The sequence below is a fragment of the Emydura macquarii genome, unplaced genomic scaffold (assembly GCF_026122565.2).
Source record: "Emydura macquarii macquarii isolate MOO-44397 ecotype Brisbane River unplaced genomic scaffold, CSIRO-AGI_Emac_v2 contig_1045, whole genome shotgun sequence".
NCBI classification, from domain to species: domain Eukaryota; kingdom Metazoa; phylum Chordata; order Testudines; family Chelidae; genus Emydura; species Emydura macquarii.
In genome coordinates, this window is record NW_027131182.1 from 190883 (window position 1) to 218311 (window position 27429).

At 40.5% G+C, this 27429-nt stretch overlaps 1 protein-coding gene across 2 annotated transcripts in view; it reads right to left on the reverse strand.

Annotated features, from left to right (window-relative positions):
• RIT2 (Ras like without CAAX 2) overlaps nt 1–27429 on the reverse strand; it is a 237420-nt gene that overhangs the window by 147527 nt on the left and 62464 nt on the right. For both annotated transcript variants that reach the window (XM_067545620.1, XM_067545621.1), the window contains exon 2: nt 27181–27237. In XM_067545620.1, coding sequence (XP_067401721.1) covers nt 27181–27237 — 57 coding nt within the window. The remainder of the gene's footprint in view (nt 1–27180; nt 27238–27429) is intronic.

Sequence of the window (27429 nt, forward strand, 5' to 3'; positions counted from 1 at the left end):
TACTCATTCCTTAGAAATTATAAAATGGGAAGCAGTTCCATATAAATAAAGCTATGCTGTTTATAAACCATAAGGTACAGAGAAGTAAGAAATCAATATAAGAAACCATTTGTCAGGTCCTCAGCTTGCGTACATTGGCCTAGATGTGTTGACTCCAATGAAGTTATATAGGTTTCAGTCAGCTGAGGATGAGGCCCCATAGTATTATTTTGTTTTGAGAGCAACAAATCTTCGTTTTATTTTCCAAAATGTTCTGCCTGATATCTTTTAACTGAGTCAAAGCAAGCACATCAGTAATTGAGGTACAGGTCTTCAGCACGTTTTACTTGCTGTATTAGATTTAGATAACAAAAATTCAGGTTATGTACAACACATAATTTTTAAATATTTATTTTTATTCTGGGTTCAGTCTCTCTAGATTCTGATTATGGCAGAAACTGATATAAAAAAACTTTGATCATGCCTCTTTTCCTAAGAATATACTTAAGCAGAGCTCGGATTTCATTATATCTGAGCAGTTTTCTTTTTGTGCTCCCTAAGTTTTAAACTAGCTAATTCTAAGTACTAACTACTCTAATGAATTGTTATGTACTATTTATGATTTGGTTTTGACTGTTTATATCAGATGCACTATTAAACCAGGATATGTATTTAGAATTGAAGGGGAAAGTACTGTGTTTTGATTCTCTTTTGACATTTATCTCAGTTGGAGGAAAATGGAACACAAAGAGAAGACTATTTCTTAATTCTAACATAAACAAAGTAATGGGGGATAGATGATAGCAAGGAATAATAACCATTAATAGTTAATTGGTAGGAGTGAGATTTTCAGAGTGGCTCAGTAACATAAATCTCCCATGCCACCATGAAGAAATAAGAACCCATTTATGTCCTACCAAGACCAGCCAGATCTTGGGTCCAGTGGTAGTAAACAGGGCTGTTCATTCACTGACTCATTCCTTCACGTAGGCAGGAGAAGAGAAGCAGGGAAGGGGTGTAGTCTTAGCTCCATTCCGTATGCTTTCTGACAGAGTGGCTAAGCCAGTAGAAGGGGTGGGAGTAGTAATAATTTACAGCTGGAAAAGGCCAGTGATAAATTGCTACCAACCCATCCCTAGGTGCAAAGATTAGTCAACAGTCTGTTCTTACTGCCAAGAAGGCTAATGGTATATTGGACTGCATTAGTAGGAGCATTGCCAGCAGATCGAGAGAAGTGATTAGTCCCCTCTGTTCGGCATTGGTGAGGCCACATATGTAGTATTGTGTCCAGTTTTGGGCCCCCCAATACAGAAAGGAAGTGAACAAATTGGAAAGAGTCCAGCAGAGGGCAACAAAAAAGATTAGGGGGCTGAAGCACATGACTTATGAGGAGAGGCTGAGGGAACTAGGCTTGTTTAGTCTGCAGAAGAGAAGAGTGAGGGGGGAATTGATAGCATCCTTTAACTACCTGAAAGGGGATTACAGGGGGGATGGAGCTAGGCTGTTCTTATTGGTGGTAGATGACAGAACTAGAAGCAATGGTCTCAAGGTGCAGTGGTGGAGGTCTAGTTTGGATATTAGGAAGATATTTTTCTCTAAAAGGGTGGTGAAGCAGTGGAATGGGTTACCTAGGGAGGTGGTGGTGTCTCCATCCTTAGAGGTTTTTAAGGCCCAGTTTGACAAAGCTCTGGCTGGGATTATTTAGTTGGGATTGTTCCTGCTTTGAGCAGGGGGTTGGGCTAGATGACCTCCTGCGGTCCCTTCTAACCCTACTTTTCTATGATTCTGTGATTCTTCTGTGAAGCATTGGCAGTACTATGATTCTCAGTGGTGTCCTCTGAAGCCCAGTGACTCCTAGGTGTGCTCCCTGGACAGTTTATGCATCACCCCTTTCTCAAACCTAACCTCACATTTTATACTTTATACCACTTTCCATCCTAGCATCTCAAAGCACTTTGGATATTTTAATGGGTGTTACTACTGGTTGATACCACTGAATCCTCCACTGCTGAAATTGCTCCACGTCTTCTTAAGGGCATGAGTAACATGGTTGCATTTCTGAGATTGGACTGGAGAATGCCAGAGCAGAATTTCTGAATAACCTATCACCTTTCAGCATGTGCATTGGCAATGAAATGACAGTGGAGAAAATGACAAGTAGGAACAGCCTTGTTCAGAGGGATCTTACACCTGCTTTCACTAGAATGCCAGCATGTGTATTTGCCTGTCTCCTATCGTTTATATCATAGGTATTAGCAAAGGAAAAATACTATATCAGGTTGTATTTCTTGAGCATATGAATAGTCTGAATGACAGCTAACTGTCATTTGCTGTAAACAGCCCTCAAATAATTTGCAATGGTGTATATTTAACATGCCAATCCAATAGCAGACTGTATATATGGCCAGAGCTCTCAATGGATGTCTGGCTCACTTTGAATAAGCATCCAGAAGTGTCAGTGGATGTTTTGTTAAACGCTTCCGAGAAGTCTGAATGTAGTTTTTAATTGTGAGAATTCCTTTCATATTTGTGAATCATATGAGTTGCTGGTAAAGTACCTAAAACCACTTCTGTCTAAACAAATTGATTTTGATTGTAATTATCCCCAAAAACGCTTTCAATGATGAGTACACTTGGCTTGATCATAGAATCATAGAAGATTAGGGTTGGAAGGCACCTCAGGAGTTCATCTAGTCCAACCCACTGCTTAAAGCAGGACCAACCCCAACTAAATCATCCCAGCCAAGGCTTTGTCAAGCCTCACCTTAAAAACCTCTAAGGATGGAGATTCCACTACTTCCCTAGGTAACCCATTCCACTGCTTCCCCACCCTCCCAGTGAAAAAGATTTTCCTTTTATCCAACCTAGACCTCCCCCACTACAACTTGAGACCATTGCTCTTTGTTCTGTCATGTGCCACAACCGAGAACAGCCTAACTCCATCCTCTTTGGAACCCTCCCTTTAGGTAGTCAAAGGCTGTTTTCAAATCGCCCCTCACTCTTGTCTTCTGCACACTGCATGAAGGAAAAGTCCTCTCTCATGCATATACCTTACAGGGCAAGATGTAATCCTTCTCCTAATTTACTTCAGAATTCAGGCACCACCAGAAGAAGATAGAAAGTTTTATATCATAAATAAACAAGAATGTCTTAAATGCTTGTGGAATCAGCAGCTAAAGCTACAAATTCTTCCATGTTTTGGAAGATGGTGACCTTGGACTCTGGTAGATATACTCCAATTGAGGAACTCCATATTAATGATGAAGCCTGGATAGCACTTTTTGATGCTTTTTGATAGGTCATTCATGATTCCCTCCATCCAGTTTTTTAATCTATAGTTGATGCAATGAGGAATCCTTATGTTGATTTACCACTTTGGCCTTCAGTAATAGACAGTGAGGTCCAGTCATTTATTTTAGTCCAATGATGGAAAAAAAAATCCAGGGGAAAATTTTCTCCCTGATGAAGTTTTTCAGGAGAGTCTTGGTTGGTGGTCCCTGGTCTTGGCTAAATTACTGTGATATTTATTATCATTAATTATACTGGATGGATTCCATCTGGCTGATGTAGTAACATAGCTCCTTTAAAAAAAGTGGGGGGGGGCTAGAAAGAATCCTAATTTACATAAAACTATTAGTCTGTTAGATGTGGAAGGTAAAATTTAATCTAGATTTTTACTATCTAAATTTGAGATATAGACTTTAAAGGCTAATTTACTACATGAAGAGTAGTCCAGCTTTAGGGCTTATAGAACCACAATTGATTATTGTTTTATTTTATCATATATGATTTATAAATATACTGTGGTTAAGGGTACTAGACTGTATGTTACTTTCATATATTTAAATGTGCCATTTGATTCTATTAACTGAGACAAAATTTGGGTGCAATTATGAAGGATATGTATCAATTAAGACTTTGCATATTCTGGGGTATCTGCACCATGGCAAACAACTAAGGTAAGAACTAAAGTCATTGTAGAACATACTAATGTTTTCCCTACTTCTAGGAGAGTATTCTAGTGCCCATTCTTTTTAATTTATATATTTATGATGTAGTGGATGTTTTAAAGGAAGATAATTTCTCTCCAGTGCAAATTAAGGGTAGATCTATCTGGGTGTCATTATATGATGATGGCATGGTTGTTTTATCATAAATTTCAAGAGGCATTCATCAGTTGTTATCTCATTTTTCCTATTATTGTAATTCTCAAGACCTGGTTCTCAATTATAATATGTCTGAGAAACTACCTCTGCAAATTGAATGGAATGTTCATCTTGTAGAACAAGTCTCTGCTTTTACTTATTTAGGGATAAAGTTTCATCATTCAGGTCATTTGTTTCCTTCTCATAAAGAGTTAATACAGAGCACCCCTTGAGCAAAGTGAAGAGCCTTTTGTTTTACCTACTTATATGATGGGTGCCAAGTTGCCCCGGTGTTAAGAATTTTTAATGTTAATATAATATTGTAGATGCTTTCTGAGGTGAAAGTTTGGTTTATGGGCCAAATTTCAGGCTTAGAGCGTGTTCAAAATATATTTCATGAGATTTTTAATTCTCCCAAATTCTATTCCTGCCCCATTTTTACATTCCAAGGTAGTTTTTTTCTTCTGTAAGTAGTAGAGCTTTTATTGCTTTTCTTAAATTTTGATCTAAGACCTGTACTCTTTCAGATTATAGATGGCTCTGTCTTTGCTTTCAGGAGATGGAGGTACAATCTGTGTACTCCTTAGCTCTATGGTATAAAACATTGCAATTTATTATAAATAGTCTGGCCTTTTCTATTATTCATTTATTGTCCATATCTTTTGATCAACATAATCAATTACTCAAACAGAGATAGAATCATGAATCATAGCCAGATCTTCTTGTTGGATAATATCTATCAAAGGTTGCTTTTTGGTTTTCCATTTTGAGGATGGTCCACATTTTTAAATGAGTTATTAAATCCTCATTTATATAAGTCATGTACTCAGCTAAAATTCCTAACCAGGGAAACTGCTCTCCTTAAAGGTAGATATAGAAAAAATCCTTCACATCTTCATTTTTGCTCATGTTAATCTGAAGCATTGGAATATCTACCTCATCTTTTGGACTATAGAATTTTCCAGCTTTTGACAGCACCCTGGATTATACCTCTTTTATATAAAAAAGAATCTTTATTACCATCTCAAGAGATAATGTTTTTAGTATTTTCTCAATCGCTGCAGTAATGAAATATGTGGCACTTTTTGTCCTGTTAGCATTGTGCAGAAGAAGAGAGTTTTTATTAAGTTATGATTGATGTTTTAATATATTATATGAAAATTATATAGATGTTATTGTTTTAGATCGCATAGGTTTTTCTTTTTGATGCGCAAGAGACATAGGTCTCATGTGATCTAATAAAACTGATTGACTGTTGAGAAGCCTGCAGACCTCTTGGGTTTGAAAAATTGTCAGGGGTGGAGTGAGGCAGAATCCTGGGATCCTTCTGAAACAGTCTTCTTGGCAGAGCAATAGAGCACATATTTAAAACTCAACACATTCAGAATATGGCAATACTGCCTCATTTAGCAGGACAGTGGCTGACTCTTGAATGGGAGAAAAAAAGAGATCCACCTATAGGAGAAAATGAGGAAGAGCCCACCTTGAGAAAAGATGGCACCAAAGCTGGAGGACGTGTTTTACCAGGAGGTTGAAGAGGCTGGAATTTTGATGGATCTGGATCCAATTTGTCTTAATCTACTCTTGAAAGTTGGGATTTAAAACATGTGAGAATATTCTTCCAAGGGAAGTGATGGGACCTGTATTGCCAGTGACTTTTAAAACTAGACTGGATAAAACATAGAGAACAATCCCACATTGGCCATAGGGAGATAGATGGGATGGTATACTAAGTCTTTCCAATCTCTGTCTTCCATGGCTTCTTTGTTAATTCTTCCTTCAACTCAGGCCAGAAACAACAATAATAACAGAAACAGAGAAGTACCACTATGTTGAGTGTAAGGTCTCACTTTGCTTGTCCAATATCAATAACTAGCTTCTTTATAGCATTTTCATCAACAGACTTCAAAGCATTTTGCAAAGGAGGTTAATATCATTAACTCAGTTTTACAGCTATGGAAACTGAAGCACTAAGATTCAAAGCTACTTACTCAAGGTCAACCAACAATGCCATGACTAGAGGTCAGATCCTCTGAGTACCACTCCAAGGCTTTATCCAATAAGCCACAGTTCATCTAGGAGCCATGTTTGCCATATTTCAGCCCTACAACTTCTGACTGGTAGTCCAAAATGCAAAGACATGAAGTTGAAAAATATTTTCTACTTTTTAAAAGTTAAAAAAAAAGGTTCAGTTTGGGCTGATATGTGAATGAAGGTTCAGGGAGGCTTCTTGCTCTATCTGAAGAACTCCCCCACACTTATAAGTAGAAAGGGGAGTACTTGTAAAGGTGCTCAGGTACTATTATGACTAGCTCCATAGAAATACCTATAAACTCTACATATAAAGATGAAATCAATAATAAATAATAATAATAAAAAATAATAAAAACACGAATTTGGTAGGTTGGTTCAGATGAGCATCCAAAAATTCAGAAGTTTCTCCAGACCTCATAAGCATTCCGCACATATGATGATGAATATGGTATAGATAATCTGTAGTAGTCTACACTACAAATGATGTCAACTGAACTACATTGCTCAGGTCTGTGAAGAATATCATGTTTTGTATGACATAGTTAAGCCAACCTAAGCCCCAGTTTAGGCACCACTAGGTCAATGGATTAATTCCTCTGTCAATCTATCAACAATGTCTTTGAGAGGTGGATTTACTACTGCGATGGAAGAACCCTTTTCATTGCTGTAGTAAGCGTCTACACTGCAGCAGCACATCTGAAATGCTGTAGCTGTGCTACTGTAGCATTTCTAGCATAGGCATATCCTTAGATAGATCAAGAGACAGTTCTACACATCAGGCTTTTTAAAGTAGTCTTTCCTATAATATTTCTCATATTTCCAGGTTAGCATTCTGGTGCTTTCATTTCCAGTCCCAGAAGAAGATAATCTTACAAAAGAAAGAAACAAAAAAGGTTGAATTCAATTCAAATTTTTAGTATATGAAATCTGGTTCAACCCATCACCAATAATTTATAATTTAAGAGTAAACGATGATGGAGTAAAAGGATTCAAACCTTTATTAATCACAGACCTAGAGATGGAGCATAAGGAGCCAAACAGTGTTTTAGACTAGGAAGTACCAGATACTTCATAATTAACTGAGATCACCAGACATATTCCTAGCAGGCTAAGAATCTGAATGATCCTGTGTACGGGGGAGTTTTAGCAATCAGCCAGGTGTCCAAGCTACTGCCAATTATTAGGATGGACTATCAATTATTCTGCTTGCTGCTTTTAGCCATTTTCAGGCGTTTGCAGGAATTTAGCGTAAGTAGGAAACTTGGGAGAGGGGGGTAGTAGACAGTGTTCATGTGGAGTGGTCCTAACTCTGTGTGTTGTCTCTCTTTGAATATGCGGTAGCAGATGTCTGTGAAAAACAGGAAGTCTGGATATACTTTAGAACTGCAGCTATGGGGAAATCTAGCTACTAAGTAAACAGCTTAAGACTACTTGCTTAACAATTTTTTGTGTGTGACTTCTGCCCAGTGATTAATTTTGTTTGGTCAGCTATGTAACCTTTTCTTGATTGACGTGTCTCTGTAAATTTTGGGGTATAAACGGGATGTAGTTAGTCTGAGTCAGCGGATCACTTTGTGGACACATTGAAAGATCCCCTGGTGCAGATGGAAGGAGAAGCCATCCAGAAATCTATGACTGAATCACCCGAAGACTGCCCAAACACTGCCTCAGACTTGTAGGGGTAATATTAAGTTTTGTGGTACTCTAATTACCTATTATATGGTGTTGCTTAAGATAGATAAGTGGAGACAGTGGTGAAAGTAATTCTGAGGGGGATTGCTGGACATCAGAAGTAAAGCTCTTAAGTCATAAGCATTTGGTTCTGAGTCGTCTTTTGCTAACCATATAACAGGCAGATGCACTGTGTTTCCTTGGTGTATGACCTGATAGTGACTCACAAAGACTAAAAGTTCCTGGGTTAAGGAACCCTGGGTAATACCTGCAGTGGAAAAGCGGTGGGTTTCATGCTCTAATAAGCCTGTTCTATCTTTAGCTTCTATGATTCTGTCATGAATAGTGTGTTTCCCTTTGTCCCCTGCAACACCACTGTGGGCCATGGAGAAAAGAAAGAATTCACCAATAAGTAGATACATTTTTGCTATTTATATAAACTTAAAATATTTTGAGTTTCATATATGTCCTCTTTCACAAACCCACCCAAATATTTCCTTGGCCTTCTTAAAGACTGTTTAGTTATTTTTTTAATGAATTGGTAAATCACATTTTAACTTTAGTAAATCTTATGGAAATTTGCATTTAACACTGAAACACCTTGCTCTCCACCCCACCGTTTCAATTAAAATGTGATATCGACTCAACTCCTAGTGCCAGTTACTTGACACAATCTTACGCAGTGATATCTCATGAAAACAGGAAGCTGTTTTCACATTTCATTTGCATTATGTATTCATTTTGAGATTACTCACATGGCTAATGAGCATCTTGGAGGGTGTCCAGTTTGCCCCACCATGTCATGCTTCCCTTCCCACCACTTTAATGCATTAACTCTCTGTGATATTGCCAAGGATAGTACAGAGTATGAATTGCTCTTATCCATTTGTTCCAGAAAATGATCACGTCTACCGCTGCTTGGAAATTGTTTGTATTGTTCAGCATAATTAAATATTAAATATACAGCAGAAATCACTTCATTTTCTCCAAGTGCTAACCTCTGAATATTTTCCTGCATATGATCTATTCATCAGTACCAGACTTTCCACCTACCCTCTTACAAAATAACATGTTTCTGTCTGGAAATTAAAAACTGGAATGTTTTTGGACAGCCTGTAACAAATGACCATTATTATTGCAGTAGCGTGAAGAAAAACACACAGAGCCATACTTTAAGCTGCACCTAGAAAACTCTCTAACTTGGAAGTTCCTACATTTATTAAGATCCCCACTGCACACACCCAGTGGTCCTCTCTGGTAACTGTGAAGAACCAGGAACTTTATAACCTCTCCACATCTCCCTTTCTTTATAATAAAATTAAACAAGTAATAAATCAAAGTATATACACACACAACAATTCAAAATAAACTTCAAATTCCTTAAAATTATTTATACTACTGTTTCCTTTTATCAAGTCTATGAAGGGGTCTGATCAGTCTTCTAGACCATGTTTTCACTTCTGTTGAGTTTAAGAACCTGCAGGTTCCAGATCCTCTCTTCATTGTGTTGGAAAATATTGAAGATGAGCCAGATTTCTCCCGAGAAGTCCTTTGGTTCAAGAAGTATTTTTGTTCTTCAAACCAGGTCTTTCAGACTGAGGTTTAAGGTGTACCAGAGCCGCAGGTAAAGGTGTCCTTGGTCATCGTCACATCAGAAGTTCTGCTGAAGATAGTCTAGACACAAGCAGTAGTGATAGGTACAACAGGAGTGCTGTATGTGGATCCACTGATTTTTGCAGAAATGTTTTTAAAGTGTGCACTGCTCTCTCAGTTATGTGGACAACTAATATGATGTTGAAAATCAAAGTCCTGTGCAAAACGCTAGAAAAATTTCAGAAGCAAATTGAGGCCCATTATCAGATATGAGGACTTCAGTAACTCCAGGTCTTACTCTGATGAAGTCTATGTAAGTATAGTCAAGTCAATATATCTGGAGAAGTGATCAACTGCAATAATGTATGTGTCCTTTCTAGAAAAACAAATCTATGGCTATCTGCTGCCAAAATCTGTCAGGTAGATTTGTAGAGAGTAATAGTTCTGGTGATTTCTTTTTCCATGTTACATATTTTTCAGCCTTCTATAAAAATTCAGCCACCATATGGATTGTTGTGCTCATGCCCAGCATACACATGGATTTTAGAGATTCAATCCAAACTGCACCATTCAAAAGCCAAAGTGACTGCTAGAGCTCTTTCTTCTATTTGACCATACTGCTGCTCAGTTTTTGTGAAGCTTCTTGATCTGAATGCAACAGATCTCTGGTCTCCTTCTGTCTGCTTCTGTGTGCACATTGCTCGTAAATGCTATGAAGATATGTCCACTGATACTGTTGGATATGTTACCTAACATTGTGCCAAAACAGGTGGTAATGTCAGTAGTACTTTCATTTTATTAAATGTGTTTTGTTGTGGAATAACCCAGATCTACATATTGTGACCATTAAGATCTCTTAAGGGTTAGATGAACTAAATTTAGTAAGAATTTCCCCCAAATGATTTGTCATGACCAGGAATCTTCTTAGAGCAGAAACATCTTTGGGTTTTAATAAGGCAAGAAATGCCATCTGTGTGTCTGAATCCAGCTTGAATTCTCTGTTTGCTAATTATGCCTCCTACAGGCTTTATCTGCTTGATTCCAAATTCACGTTTCTCATTCAGAGTGAGGCCAGACTGTTGGAAGTGCCTCAAAACTGCATGTAGTCACTCATCATGTTCATTTTTGTAGCTGCCATATCCCAACACATCACCTGCATGGCAAAGGATGCAAGGCAAATCTGACATGATCTGAGAGATTCTCTTTGGAAAGTGTTCTGATGCTGAAGATATGTCACATGGAAGATGCTTGAAACAGTACCTTTCAAATGGAATAATGAATGTAGTTAATAATATAGCCTCTTTAGCAAGAGGGATTTGCAGGCAGCCTGCTGTGCAATCTAACTTTGAGAAGAATTTTGATTCTGATAACTAAGCTAATGTCTGGTCAATTGCAAGAAGCATGTCTCTCTTTCTCTCGCTCTCTCTGCACAGGTTTTTATTAAGTTGTGTAAGGTCCACATTAATCAGGATTTTATCATTGGGCTTTGGTGCTACAACTATCCTCACATACCAGATTCGTCTGTTTGGGGAAAAACACCTTATCTTCCATTCTCTTTAATTCTTCTTTGACTTTTGCCAGCATGGGTACATGAATGTGGCATGGGATTATGGGAGCAAAGGGAGTTGCTGATGACACTTTTTATTTTGTACTCCCTGGACAGTTTTCGTAGCCCTGTGAAGAGATCTCCTGTAGTTTGCTTTTTGCCATTAATGAATTCCAGTTTCTCTATTAGGTGCAGTCCTTGTATTACATATATTATTTCATGAAGAACTTGCAGTTCTTTCTCCAGTTTCCCAAGGAACTAGCCACAACCATCCAATGTATTGTTATTAGCCTTGTGTAAAATTTGATTTGGTCTTCACATTCTGGGATTGATGATAATAATTTATTTCTTTTTTAATTGCAGTGACTACTGCCCCACTATCAATTTTAAATGTACATTTTACACCATTTAGATATAAGTTTTGGCCATCTATGCTTGTGTACCAACGTGTTGTTTTGTTCTATAGAGAATATAATCACTAGAAGTATGGACTCATTGTCAAAAAATAACACTCCCTTTATAATAGTTTCCTTTAGTCTTGGTGACCTGCACATTATTGCAAGATGTCCCATTTTGTGGCATCTCCTACATTCTTTTTTTTTTTTTTTCCACTGTTGCCAGATGTGCCTTGGCTTCCTGCCACATCTTCCACAACTTTTTCAACCATCCCTTCTAGTAAGTGGGAGATCAAATAATCTGTCTAGTTGTACACTGTTCTTATGTTGTAAATTTGATCTGACTTCTCCTTTCACATTTGTATTTTTAACTCTTCGCTGTGTCAGTATTGTCTAATGATATCTTCCCTTTTCTGCTACCATGTAAGTCACATTGCAAGAAACCATAGAAACAGCATTCTCACTTTTTGCTATAGCTTTTGGTAGTGTGAAATCTGTGTCTAACTGAAAAACTATGCTTATAAACTGATGCTTCCAATGCCAACAGCTATCTTGCCTTTTATTAGCATTCCTTTTAACATTCCATATTTGCAATGTTCAGCAAGACTATGAACTGTAATAATAAAAGTCTCAGCTGTTTCCCCTTGTTCCTGGAACTTCCTATTAAATTTGGCCCTTTCATATATAATATTCTGTCTGCCTATGAAACTGGCATCAATAGCCTCTTTCACTTTGGAGTATTCAATCTTCCTCAGCAGAGAGGGGTATAGCATGTAGGATATCATCAGCAGCATCACATATGGCAAATATCATGGCATTTACCTGGTATTTTTGTGCTTTCTCCATTAAACCATAAACCAACCCCACACCCAGAAAACCCCCACACAAACAACACCCCTCAAATCTACAGATCCAGCAAGGCCAGCTGCCTGAGTTACCAAAATCAAACTTCTCTAGCAAAGCCATTTGTTCTATGGGCTCCTTTGCTGTGCTGAGACAGGGCTCTGCCTCCTTTCTGCTGCTGCTTTCACAGATCTCTCCTCTTATTTTCCACTTTCCCTAGTCATTCACTCTGGCAGTTCATTTCTTTCCATTACTCCTTTAGAGAGGGATTCACTCACTTCTGACACTCTGTAGTCTGAGGACATACAAAGAGCCATGCTTTGAGCAGCAGATAAAGTACTAACTATTCAGGCTGTTTCTTGTTTGCTAAACACCCTGCTGCAACACTTCCTGATCCTCTCTGGCAACTGTGGAGGACTAAGGACTCTGTAACCGCACCACAGATGCTTTGATTAAAATCTGGTAATACTCAAACAAATGACTCCATGCACATTTAGCTCCTGGGATTCTGTATTTATTTCTGCACGGTCTTTGAGAGCATATTTGATCAGTTTTCTAAGCAAATATTTTTATATTTAACTTCCAGCACTGTAAACTCAACTTGGATCTCAGCACAAAGACAGCCTTCTCACTATTAATCCAAAGGGCAGTTTCATAGAGTCTAAGTCCAGAAGAGACCATTGTGATCATCAAGCCTGATAGAACTTCCCCAAAGTAATTTCTGTTTGAACTGGAGCATCTCTTTTAGAAAAATACATCCAATCTTGATTTTAGAATTGCCAGTGATGGAGAGTTCACACACAACTCCTGGTAAATCATTCCAATGGGTAATTACTTTCACTGCTAAATATTAGTGCCCATATGGTCACAACTGCCGTAGTATCACATGCGGGAAAGATCATCTTAGGTAGATAGATCCAAAACCATTTGTGGCTTTGTAGGTCAAAACCTAGAAATCAAAGTATTGCCTGAAAGTTAACTGGTAGCTAGGGCAGCTCATGGAACATATGCTTGTGATGTGGTTACTGAAACACCATATACAGCAATAAGCATTTTGCTTCACTCTGTGCTAGATGCAATTTTCTAGGCTCAACAAGACCTTAAATGATATTTCAGAAATGTCACTGGATCATCAAAAAATGCTGAGGTCAACCTGTAAGGAGAATACCTTGTCTTCACACTTCAAGATGCATTAATAGTCATGAATCGCCATAGAAAAACAATGAATAACTGTGATAATCCCTGATCAGTAAAGCAGAACACAGGGGACTAATAGTCATGGAAAAGCCATGGAGGAGGTGAAAGTCAAGTGCCTGTAGTTCTCTAGTGATGTGACTATCTCCATAGACTATACAGCTTTTTTCTACCTGGAATAAACTCTTCATGGGGGGTGGGTGAGAGAAGAGACACTGGTACCAAGATGCAATGATAGGATTCTATTGTGTTGTTTTTTAGGTCAGCACAAATAAATGGTTGTCACTTTGGATTCCTATGGATCAGGTCACTATTTAGTCTGATTTTTCAAGGTAGTTAAGCATATGATTAACCTGACCACAGACCTAATGCTCATTGGAGTAAAAGAGATCACTAACACACTTAACATTAGATATTAGCACTTTGCTGGACTAGGTTTGAAGAACATAAGGCACCAGCATGATAATTGAAGCCAACGGCACTGCAGAGAGGTATGGCTGTGTCAGGTCAGTTGTAGGATTGGGATTTAGATATGCATTTGAGCCAAATTTTAGGGACCCAGCCTTGAAAATGTTGTCTGCCCATGATGTGGAAGGCCTACACCAGAGATTTTGTGAAATTAAAAAAAATAAACTCAAGCTGGCAATTTGTTTTCAAATGTGAGTAGAAAAAATACCAATGTCCTAGCTTGAGAAGCATTTCCTGCTAACCTCCCTAAATCAAAAAGTGATTAGCTGATGTGATTCAGTGGCATTTTTACAGGAATTTAGTCTTGTTTTGTTTTTTGTTGTTGGGGGGAGGGAGCCGCGAGGCATCCAGTGCAGTAACGCATCCGACCCTGGAGAAGCCGAAGGGAGCTCTGGGGAGAGTTCTCTTTTCTTTGTGAAGGGCAGGGTGCCCTGGAATGGTTAGCCCCAAGAGAAGGGCCTAAGCCTTGGAAAGCATCGCGGTTCCGGCGGCATCTGGTGAGCTCTCACTGGCCCTTGAAAATCCGGGGGGGAACAATGAGAGCCACAGGGGCTACACCGCAACGAGTAGGAGGGCCAATGTGGTGCACCTTGAAGACTAGGGCGCAGGCCCGGGTGGAGTCATCGCAGGTGCAGATCTTGGTGGTAGTAGCAAATATTCAAACTGTAGGTTGGTATGCCTTGGAAATAGATTATTTGACTCCTTATCAGGGGTATTTAGGGGTATTTCTCATCCAGAATCAATAGCTGACAAGCAAGGAGTCAATCTCTCTCTCTCTCTCTCTCTCTCTCTCACACACACACACACACACACCCTTCCATAGCAATTGGTATTGCACACCCTAAACTGAACAAAATTGATAGGATGGGCAAACCAGTTAGGATAAATTAGCAACCTCCCACCTTACTCCACAGGGCTTTCTCCCCAAACTTAGAGCAAATAGGTTCTGAGATTTCAAAGCTAATAGTAATTGAATTTATAAAGTGTCCCCAGCTCTATCAAGACAATTATTAGAAATTACCCTGCTCAGACTGAGCTGGAACTATTCTATTCACTTCAGCTGATGCTGCCTGCTTACCTCAAGGCTGAATTTGCACAGATAAATACAATTAGAAATTGGCTCCATAATGTTCCAGCCACATTCCTGGGTGACATCAGCAAGGAAATTAGGCACAGCAAATTCCAGCACATTGGAAAAAGGCCATAGTAGTTATCAGATAATTATTCCCCAGATGATGATGTAAATCCGCTGTTAATGTTAGTCCTCAGTATTTCTCATTTTTACACTCTATTGGCACTTCATTGGTCCAGACATGACTAGGAGTTAAACTAGCAAAATGTTACATGAAATATTGGCCAGATTTTCAACTTGTGTAAAAGACAGTTTCATTGATTTCAGTGGAGCTATCCTGATTTACACCAGCGGGGGATCTGCCAGTTGTCTTGGGGTATTTCTGTTTTCACTAAAAGCAAGGCATACAGATCTGTCATGCCCAGGGTACATCTGGATGGATGAACTGCTGTGTCGACTCTATTCTTCAACCTGGGGTGCTTTTTACACTGCTTTGCTGTGAGGGCTACTACTCCTGGTCCGCTCACGCACAGCCTCCAGCATTTAAATTACTCCCAGAAATAGCGTACAAGTGCTGCAGCCAGCCACCCTTGCATAATCCTGCAGAGCAACACCAGCAAACCTCAGGTCCAGACTTTCCCCAGAAATATATGTCTTGTACTGCCTAGGTCTCTCCTGGACAATACAAGCTCATACAAAGTCCGTCATTTTATTAATAGAAAATGATATGCACAAATCCTGTTATCTCAGCTAGAGTTTCCAAAACATTTTAATTCACCCATACGAGTTTAGATAACACTATAAAACAAGTTTAACTACAAAAGGGTAGATTTTAACTAAATATAAGTAATGAGGTATAAAAGTCAGAATAGGTTACAAGAAAATAAAAATAAAATCCAATTAATGACTAATTTAATAAGCTAAATGAATTCAAAGCGAAGTCTCTCTCACCACATGTTTCAGCAGTCTTACTGGCTGAATTTCTTTCAGTCAGGATCTCTCTGCTTCCTTTGTTCTTTCACTGTTGTGGATGCCATGGGCAGAGAGAAAGGGATGAATGATTTGGGGGCATCTGCTCTCCTTATAGTCAGGTCATGGCAGCCAGACCTAGTGGTCAGAGCCAGAGTCTGCAGTCACAGGACAGGATTCAAGAATCAACTGAGGAAGGATACCAGTTAGTCAGAAGCAGAAGAGAAACTGGAGATTAGACCCACAAGTCAGTAGTCAGAAGCAGGCCAGGTCTAGATACCAGGAATCAGAGGCAAGAGACAAATTGGAGATCAGGAACCATAAGTCAGATGCATAAGGCATATCACAATGTCAGGGACAGAGGACGGATTGATGCCTAGTTGTTCAGATAGCTTTCGGTGCCTGCTGCTTACTTAAGTACAGCCAATGGGTCAACCAGCCACTCTGGGACTCTACCAATCAGACCTCAGGGTGGAGCCTCACATTAGTCCAGGGCTCCATAGGTCTCAGGTAAGCTAGTGCTAGCACATTGTCAGGTGGAGAATTAGAGCGTGACCTTCTACAGCTGGCTTCACAGACCTATGGGTCACCGACAGACCTTTTACACCTGGGTTCAAGACCTATGGCTCATGCCACAGCCCAATTTTGCAGACTCCCTGCATCATTTAAACAGGTAACTATTGTAGCATTTTTGCATTTTGTATTGAATTTTTGTGTTGTGTTGTAGCTATTAATGTAGACTGCTGGGATATTGTTTTATAGGATGCACCCAACAGATTCTATAGAAACTCAATGGAATTGCAGCACTGGCATAAAATATCATGGAATATCATGATTATGTAGGGAAAAAGCCACCACAACTGTTCAAAAAAAGTCATACATTCTATAAATAAGCCCAAAAAATTGCACAGGAATAGGAACATTTTCTGTATGGGATCATGCAGATGCACAGCAAGCAAGCGTGGTGTACGATGGCTGCACTTCCAAATACTGACAAAAAGATAGCAGCTAGGGTTCACATAAATAGCCTGAAAAAAGGCCAGACATGGTAGGAAAGGGTAGCAGCCACATACTGATTGTCAGAGCAAGGATGGTCTAGTGGTTAAGAAGCTAGCTGGAGACTTGGATTCAATTCCCTGTTCTGCCACAGGCTTTATGTGACCTTAACTTCTTTGTACAACCAGGGCCCAAGCATAATTTTTTCAGGCCCAGTACAAACTTGTAACACGGGCCCCCTTCCACACACGTACCACAATCCCTCATCCCAGACATACAATCTCATAAGCCATGAACAATTTTTTCCTCATGGTAATGGGGGTTGCAGCCTGGGCCGAGCCCCCAGGGCCTCCGGTAAAGTGTATCCGTTTTCCCCCCGATGTATGGGCCCTGTGTAAACAACTCCCTATCTACTTTCCTATCTTGTGGATTGTTGTGAGGATAAATACATTAATGAGCATGAGGTGCTCAGACAGCATGGTAATATGGGGCCATATAAGTACCCTAGATAGATGGGGTGCTGTGGTCCAGCATATGATAGCTGGTAGATGGGTACTGGAGAGAGATCATTCAGTGGGAAATCAGCCATGTGTGGCAAGTTCCTTAAAATTTTAGAGGAGCTTCATCCACACAAGGAATGCCTGTCACTAACACAGGGACATCAGAGGGAAGAAGATGCTTTGTGCCACTGGAGAGGCCTAGAAGGGATTTAAGGTGGACTAGAATCAATCCCTCAGTTTCTTTATATGTGCATATGCAGTTTCTGCTGAAATAAAGTCACTGGCAACATGCGGTAACTCTGGCCACCTGTCTAACTAGTGTCAGCCAGACACTCTGTTCTTTTCAGACTCCTTCTCTCAGAGAGTCTTATCTCTTACAAGTGGAGAGAGAGACATCTTATTCTTTTTTATGAACAGCATAAAGCTTTCATTGAATTCAACTAGATAGTGCAATGTCTGTGACTCATCTTGCAAACTAACGCTCCTTCGGCTCACATGTACCCAGTAGTGTATTGTTCACTTGACAGACAAAGTCATTTCCCTAATCTGATAAATCCGTGTTTTGTCTGGACTGTGCACATGTGTATTGAATGAAGAGGATCCAGCTAAATCTTTTCACCTTTGGCTTTCTGATGGAAAGGAGTAAATAGTGGTGGGAGCTAAAATTAGCTGAAGTCACCCCTCCTTTTTTTTAAACATCTGTGGTCGTCATCAGCTAATGTAAATGTATGTAGCTTCATCGAGTTCAAGGGAGATATTCAGTTGAAGATCTATCAATTGGTCTCTTCAGTCACTACATTGTTCTCTCTTAATAATCCTATGCTACTTTATTTGTAAATTTCTTTCTTGGCAAATATAATGACAAATTAAACACTCAAATAGTCTAGTCAGCCTTTACATTCAGGAGCTGCTCCTTTTTAATATTATCCATTCTTCATGGCACAGCTGTAGCTGGTTTTCTGAACAGCCTACTGGGAATTTTTGAACATTCTCTTACAATTCAGACAATAATTATTTCTTTCATTTTGTCTCTGGTTGCACTTTTGACAACTGCACTGTTGGCCAGCACACCAGGGATTGAACTGGGATATCCACAGCTAAGAGCATAGATAGCTACAGCTTGAACTAAAGAGCCAACTCTCTGTAGCTGGGGACTATAACTACTCATATTCTTTGTGGATCAGGCACAGGGGGCACCTGTAATCCACACTTACTAGTGGGTTATACATGCTTCAGTTGGTTTGGAGTATGCTGAACAGGGAGCTTGGTCCTAAGGGAGTCCAAGGTCCCAGATGTGCCATAAAGTTTCCACTGTTTTGTTTTTTATTTACTACATATTCCATAGCAGGAATAGAAACTAAGCATTTCTCAACATGTTTTGAGAGGCAACAGTGTCCACTGGACTGGGTACTGAGTTCTATTTCCCACCCTTCCACTGACCTGTGCAACCTTAAAGAAGTTATTTCATTTCTCTGTGCCTCTATTCCCCTTCCTACTCTTTGTCTTATCTATATAGATTGTAATCTCTTTAGGATAGCAACTGTCTCTTATTATGTGTTAGTGCACAATGGGGTCTTGATTCTGACGGGGGCTCAAAGTGCTACCACGATACATATAACACATAATAATCTCTTCTTCGCTCACGGATAATTATTTTTCATATTTGGGTAGTGTCTAGAGGCCCACAATCTAGGATTATGACAAGACAATACACAGATAAACATGGTGTAGATGATGGACAAGTCAATGCTAAAGATGAGTGTATGTGCATAACTTATTGTTCTCAGTAGTTATAATGGTTCACACTTTCACTGTGGGGATTGAGATTCTCTTGTAGTTTAGTTTTTTTTTAGAGCTTTGTCCTTTATTTTGTGATTTTCTTTACATGGTCATAGAAGTCTCAGATATTGTACTGGGTGTATAATTTAGAAATATAAAAATGGTCTCCATTAAAATATCAACATCTACTAATGGCTATTACTCTGGAAATTCAGGGAAAACGTTGTGAGCAGCATTAAGACCTATATGGGGTTTCTGGGGACCTTCCCTTGCCTTTGACCGGGTAAATCGAGATGGCCTGTGGACAGTCCTCTGCAAGTTTGGTTGCCTTGACAACCTTGTCAGCATTATTAAATCTGTTCATGCAGGAATGCAGGTTTACGTCCTTGATCAAGGCTGCGTCTCAGCTCCCTTTACTGTCACCAATAGCGTAAAACAAGGTTCTCAGCATAGGCTACAAAGAGCCTGGGAGAGGATCTGAAGGACCTTGTGCAGTCCAGGTAAAATGCCAGAAATCTGCGAACAGGAGGAACCCATTAACCTAGACGAGGTTAGATTTATAACCCAGGAAGGTACCGGATCAGACACAAGAGGGTTTTGCAGGGTCAATTGAAAAACGATTGAGCCCGGTGGAATGATAAGGAGTGTTTATTCAGTTACAGCTTCTAATCCACTCATTCCCCTTTGCCTCACGACCAACAAAGTGAGCTCCGAGTTAACTACTTTACAACTTTTTATCTAAAATAATGTGTAAATACACACACCTCTACAATGCCCCATAAAACCCCTATTTGGTAATGTAAATGGTTATAAAATGAATATTAATCATTAATGGAGGTATATAATTATACCTGCCTCTATTTATTATTTACCACTTAACCTGTATGGCATATGCATTTTTGCCATGAATTTGGCTATCTTGACAGCAGGAATGACCATACATTTACTTAACAAACCAACTGCAAGGGAAGAACGAGGGGGAAGATATCCCTAGTTTTCTTTAACAGGCATGCTGTCTGAGAAAGCACTTCTTATCACCTTCTTTGTCCAGATGGTGAGGGGAGGAATAGAAGGCGGGGGGGACATTATAACCCCATTACCATGGAACCCCTCCCTAATTCCAAGACTAAGAAATTGCTGTGAAAGCAGAGCATGATTATTGCTTGTGTAGTACATGGTCTTTTTAGCCCAAGCCAGGGGTCCCGTGGAGGACAATTTGTGCCCATGCCTGGGTCCAATTCCCAGCTCCCCAGGAATGTGGCCCAGCGCTGACATCCTTTGTCCCTGCGCCCACAGAGGGTAACAATCTGATAATCAGGGAGGTGAGCAAAGATAGAAGAGCTGTCCGCTGGTGGCTATACTGCAGAGATGGAAGCCAATAGGACTTTCATTGAACTAACTGAAAAGCCAGAGGATTTCAGATACAATAGGCAGTCCAGAAGGTGTCTAACCTCTTTGCGATTGGTGATAACTGATGAAATTCCATCTTTTCCATTTTTCTGCATATGTAGCTCTGGTGGAATTTTTTCTGCTACTTACGAAGATGGCTTGGACATCATCGGAGCATACTATCCTGGGGTACTCAACCAGAGATCATCCATGCAATGAGATGGAAAAAGTGGATGTTTGAATGCAGAGACTCGTCGTAGTTTTGAGACAGTAGATTCTCAACTAGTGGTAAAGTTATGCATGACCAGATAACTGGTTGATGTAGGTCCATGAACCAATATCATCTTGGCCAAACCAGTGCCATGAAGATTAAGGTTGCTGTGTCTCTGTTCAGTTTCCTGAGCACTCTCAGAATAAGAGGGCCTGCATAAAATGCATAGAGCAGATGGTTCAACCAGGAAAGAAGAAAGGCATCCATCACAGAAACCAGGGCGTGGCCTGCCCTGGAGCAAAAGCTTCTGCATGTGTTGTTCAAGTTGGCCATAAATAAGTCTATTAATGGGTATCCTACAAGTCTAATATCTGAAAGAGAAAGTTTTTCCAGACTGACCACTTGTGCTGGTCTATAAAGTCCCTGCTGTGGGAATCTGCAATGGTGTTCCTCACCCATGGAAGGTGAAAGGCTTTTAGCTACACATTGTTTCTTATACAGAGATTCCAGAGGTAGATTGTTTCTTGGCACAGTTGAGGTGATCTTGTGCCTCCATAGGAATCATGTGGCCAGAGTCAATATGGCTGCCCTTTCCCTCAAGGCGGTATGATCTAATGGTCAGAGTCAATATAGCTGCCTCTTCCCTCAGGGTGGTATGAACTAATGCTGTACATGAGAACTTGAACCACATGTTTCCTGATGGACATGAATATCTTACAGGCCTGGTTCAATAGTTCAAAGTTCCGATGCATTTATGAAGAATGAGAGCACCTAAAGTAATAAAAGGGCCGGTACCTGAAGTTGAGTGAGGTGGTCCCTCAGCCTCTGATGGATGTGTCCGATACAAGTGTCCTATTTGGTTCTGGAGAAGGAAAGGGAACCCTTTGCATATGTTCAGAGAGTCCAACCACCAGTCCAGGGACTGAAGCACTCATGCAATACACAAATCAGCATTTCCAGTGATCGCCTTTTCAATTGGTACACTGAGTGGAGCCAGGCCTGCAGATAGTGGAGGTGAAGTCTGGCATGTGGTATCACATATGCGCATGAGCCCCAGAAGTTGAGACAGGAATGAACTGCTGTCTGCGGATAGGACGTGAGGCTTTCAGATAGAGACTGTTGTGGGGCAAGCATGCCCACCCCCGTTTGGAGTGGGTAGGGGTCACTATAGTCCCGCGGCTGTGTGTCCCGACCTGCTTAGACTCAGGAGGCGCAACTTAATGGCCAAATTCAATGTGGCTGTTCTCTTTTTCAGAACTGTATGGCCTAACGTTCAGGGTCAATATGTCTGCACCTTCCCTCAGAGCAGTGTGGCCCAATGGCCAAAGGCAATATGCTGGCCCTAGTGTTCAGGGTGGGAAAGGCTAGTGGCCATCCTACTGAATCTGGCCCTGGAGTTCCGGGTGGGAAGGCCTAATGGCCAGAGTCAGTAGGATGGCCCTGGAGTGCAGGGTGGGAAGGCCTAGTGGACAGAGTCAGTAGGATGTCCATGGTTCGCAGGGCAGCAAGGCCCAATAGGCAGAGTAAATAAAGCAGCCCTTTTTGGTTAGGGCAGTGTGGCCTAATGGCTGGAATCCATAAAGTCATCCACCTCTGTGGGATAATGTGGCCTATTGACATGTTGGGGAACTGAGATGCCACCTAGGAGTATGTGGCGCCTGGGGTAGTGTGCCTCAGGCCCTCCCTGCTCCTCCGAGCCCCAGCCCATTGACCTGGCAGTGGCGGAGTGTAAGACAATGCACTCCATGTACACCCTTATGGTGTGATTGTGTGTCATTCATACCCATATATTGTTATGATGTATTGTTTAATGCAAAGAATGTCATGTAAGGTATTTTTGGAATGCTTATGACATGCTGAACATTATTGTTATAGCAGTACGTTTCTTGCAACATCATGGGTATGTTTATGACGTTCTGCTATGTAATATTCCCAAATGTGTGTCTCAGGTGGCTTGAATAGATCTGGGCAAACAATAAAAGCAGAGGTAATTCATACCTCACTGAGGCATGCATAAAACAATTCAGCTCTTCCAGGAATAATGGACTGGCCTGAACATCTGATAAGGTGATGCTCAATTGATTCAAGTGGAGGAAGCCATGCCGGACAGGGCCAATCACCTGACCCCAAGGGGTGAGGAGGGGAATCTGTTAAAAGAAGAGGCATTTTGGTTTTTGGAGCTCTCTCTTGAAGGAACATCAAGCAACTGAAAGACTGTTCACAGGGGGAGAGCCTGGCTGAGGGAGTCAGCCAGCCTGTGGTGAGAACCATGTAAATACTGCGAGGTTATTGAAAGTGTAAAGCTTAGTTTAGAATGTGATTTGCTTTTATTTTTTCCTGATCAAATCTGATTTATATTCCTGTCTTATAATCACTTAAAATCCTTATATACTTAATAAACTTATTCGTTTGTTTTATCTAAAGCAGTGCATGTGGTTTGGGTGTGTGGAGAGACTTCATTTAAAGTGATGGATCTGGTGCATATCAATTTCTTTGATAAATTGACGGACTATCCAATGATGAGCTTGCAGAGTCCAGTGGGCAGCACTGAACTCTGTAAGATGGAAGATCCTAGGGTAGCACTGGGACTGGGGCTGTTTGCTGGGGTCATTCTATTGCATAATCCCATTAGTAGCTGGCCAGAAGCACTCACTCACTAAAGTAAGAGACGCTCACTTGAAGGAGGCTGTATGTGAGCTGACTGAGGAGTGGGGTGTTCACACAGTTGAACTAGCGCTAGTCAGGCTCTAGGAGTGCGCGACCGGGGTGACACAGCTATACACCAGTCCAGACTGCAGAGGGGAATGTCACACAGAGGTACTCGCCACCAATTCAGTGTCAAAGTCTTGCTGAGGAGTCTGCTAGCATCTGCCCACCCATTTGGCAGGTGGTGGAATGGAGACTGTGATCGACCAGAGGGTTTGGGCTGATTCCAGTAAGGCTTCATTAATGGGGAGGGGTCCTGTGTAAGGGGTCTGTAAGATATCCAGAAGCTTGTGTGGGTTATCTTGTACAATCTCTACCTGCACACCTAGGGATATGGCACACTTCTCATAAGGTCTAGGAAGATTTTAAGATCCTTTGGATGGGGACAGATCAGTTCCAGGGTGATGGCACATGCAGAGAAGATAAGATTATGGGAAGGAACATATAGGGGTTCCTCATTTATCCCCCCTTCCTCAGTAGGTTCCAAGAGAGGAGGCTGGTAGAAGGGACTTCTGTGGAAGTTTCTGGTATGGAAAACAGGGGCTTTCTCATTGAATGGGGCTGATAGTGGTCTAGACTCCTTTGGCACAGTCCAAGATACCCTGTAAAGCAATGGGAGTGAGTCCAGTCTTTGAACTGTCTATAGTGTCAGGCACCATATGGGTGTCTCCCAATAAGAGTGCCAATCTTGACCCTTAAGGTTGGTATCCCTAGAACAAGGTCTATAAGGTGATCTAAAAGATCTTGTTGGAGATATCAGTGTCTCACGGTCTGAATCCAAAGAAGTGATCATTTCTCTTCAGTAGATGGAAGGGAAGCGTCCGTCAGTGTTCATGGAGGTCTTATGAGCTGAAGATTGAGATTTTTATCACCTGTCAGAGTCAGATGAGCACTTTGAGGAGACCACTGTGTATGATGAAGAAAAGCATTATTCTCTGGATTTGTGCTTAGAAGCCAGAGCAGCCAGAGGGGCACTCCTCATTGACTCAGAGGCAGTCCTCTTGTAATTGGGGCTCTGTTCCAAAGAAGGACACATCACCTCCTCCATAAGCTGGAGTTTGTGGCAGAAATCCCTCTGTTTTTTAGTTCTGCTAGGGAAGGAGCAACAAATAGGGCATTTGTCCTTCACATCTCCCTCACCGAGACAAATGAAGCAACCTATATGCCTATCTGTGACAGGGATAACAGTCCTGCACACTGCTCAAAGCCTAGGGATATTTTCATTCTAAATCTGCCAGATTCTTGAAATTATACTAAACTAACCACTAATTTACACTGAGACTAAGCTAACTATATTCAATACAATTTTTTAAATGAAAACCAAAGCTAATGAGAAGCTCCAACTCTCACCACAGGTGGGTGAGAAGAAACTGAGAGAGAGGTAGTGGACATGCTTCTTTTATGCCCTTGGGTCAGTGCACAAGGAGAGCAGGCACATATGTGTCGCCTTCAACTCAAGTGCAATGAAAACGTGTACACATTGAGGGGAATTTGTATGTGCACAATCACTAAAAGGAGCACATCTTATTCCATGTACAGGCACACTGATATCAATGTACTTCTCAGTATAAGTAAGGGTGCAGAATTTGGCCTTAAATGGATAACATAAATATCCAGCCCTGGTAGTTTCTATCTTGATGAAAAGTGATATTTTTACTACTAGCATTCATATTACAGTAAGTAGGCTCAGCAGACATATGAGCTCTGAAGATGTACAGGAAAACAGTCCCTGCCCAAACAATTTTACAAATTACAATCATTCATGACACCTACAGCATGGGAGCTCACTGAGTATCAGTGATGGTAAGTACCAGACAAGCACTTTCAAAGATAGTCACTGTCTCTCAGAGTGGGAGGGTTGACCACCTCTCCTAATACATAACACAGTTTATGTAAAACCCAACTCTTTTTCTCTCTTGATCAGTGAATAGTAAAGCTCCTCAAGACCATTTATCTGCCTCATTAGTAAAGGTATAAGCCATGTCTTGAATTTAGAGTTGCTCAGACCATTGGACAACCATCTCAAACTCCATAAAGGACATCCTAAATCCCCCATTCCTCCATTTACCTGTTTATTAACACTTAAGGGGAAATCATCATTTATATAATTTTACATTGTGCATTCAAATATTTCAGTGAAATCAATCTGAATGAGACGAGGACACACATTCTGGGATGTATTAGCAGGAATGTTGTAAGCAAGACACAAAAAGTAAGTCTTCCGCTCTATTATACACTGATTAAGCCTCAGCTGGAGTATTGTGTCCAGTTCTGGGTGCCATATCTCAGGAAAGCTGTGGACAAATTGGAGAAAGTCCAGAGAAGAGCAACAAAAATGATCAAAGGTCTAGAAAACGTGACCTATGAGAGAAGATTGAAAAAAATTGGGTTTACTTAATCTGGAGAAAAGGAAAAACTTCCCCACTGTCGGGGTAGTTAAGCACTGGAATAAATTGCTTGGGGAGGCTGTGGAATCTCCACGGAGATTTTTAAGAACAAGTTAAACAAACACCTGTCAGGGATGGTCTATTCAACATCCAGTATTCCATTAAGAGGAAAAAATGCTCAACCTCTGTGGGTTGCTTTCCTACTTTCAAACCGTTTCTTATCACAATAAACACTGAATAGACCTTTTCCATCAGCAAATGCTGCCCTTGTTAACACATAGCAAGCATTAATTAGATTTCATGGCTCCACAGTATTTCAGGACTGACATTACAAACACAGAGCTGGCTTTGACTATATGATGGGTAAGGTTTTAATTCGTTCTGGAATAGCAATCTCCCCAGTTAGCAAAACTTCACCACAGACACAAGAGGTACATTGTTGATCTTAATAATTGGATAAATATGTGCATTGCCTGGCACCATTTGGTACAATACTTCAGTTTTCTTTAGGCTGATTGTGAAACCAAAATGATTAACAGCACCAGTGAAGTGATCAGTTATAAACTGAACATCATCAATTGACTGAACTGGTGCACAGTTATCAGCCAATAAAAGTTCCTTAATAAGTAAATCTGCCACTTCCGTATGAGCACGGGAACTGATGGAAACTGGATAAATATTCCTTGATCAATGTACTGAAATGCATCCATCAAAATATCTGAAAAGGGGACAGAAAAGAGTTTGGAAACCAGCATAAAATGTTTTCTGGTGCCATTGGTGACAGAGCAAGGTGTTGGCAAACACAGCATGCTGCTGTTAACCACTTTGAAGCAATACACATTAAGAACTAATGTGAAAAAGGTGAACAGTGCAAAGCAATGATGTAACAGCCTGCACTGGTCATGGAAATTCTGTCTGTCCTACATGTAGCAGAGTTTGTGACTCTTGTATTGATCTGACCTTGCATATATGTGCTCGTGCATAGTGTTGTCTGAGTCCTTCAACATCAACATCAACATGAGACTTCATCATTTCAGGACCAAATGTCTATCACATGACCATGACACAACCAAGTGACTATCAAGCAAATAGCATTCACAATATAAGAGTTATAACTCCCAAGAGGTTCCCAAAGAGTTGTCAGGTGGTTGCCACTGCCCTTACACTCCCATCTTGCTAAATGGAAGGGGAATCCAAGTATAGAAAAAAGGGTCCCAATATGGAACAGATTCAGAGCTACTGGGGTAAATCATACAGAGCAGCCAGATTTGATGGAATAAAGAAAACAACAATCTGTACTCACCTATGGTTGGATCATGATAATCAGGGAACCGATGACTTATGAACTGCATTGTCATTGCTGGGGAGGAGAAAAAAGGGAGAGGTTAAAAAACAAAACAAAATAATGAAGCAATATGGGGTGAAATAAAGCAGAGGGAAATGCAGGCAAAATTCACAAACCTAAACATCAGTCTTGTCATTAATGGTCCAAGCACCTGGCTGATATTTGCAATTGTACAAGTAAACAAAGCCAGATTAATTTTGAGTGGCT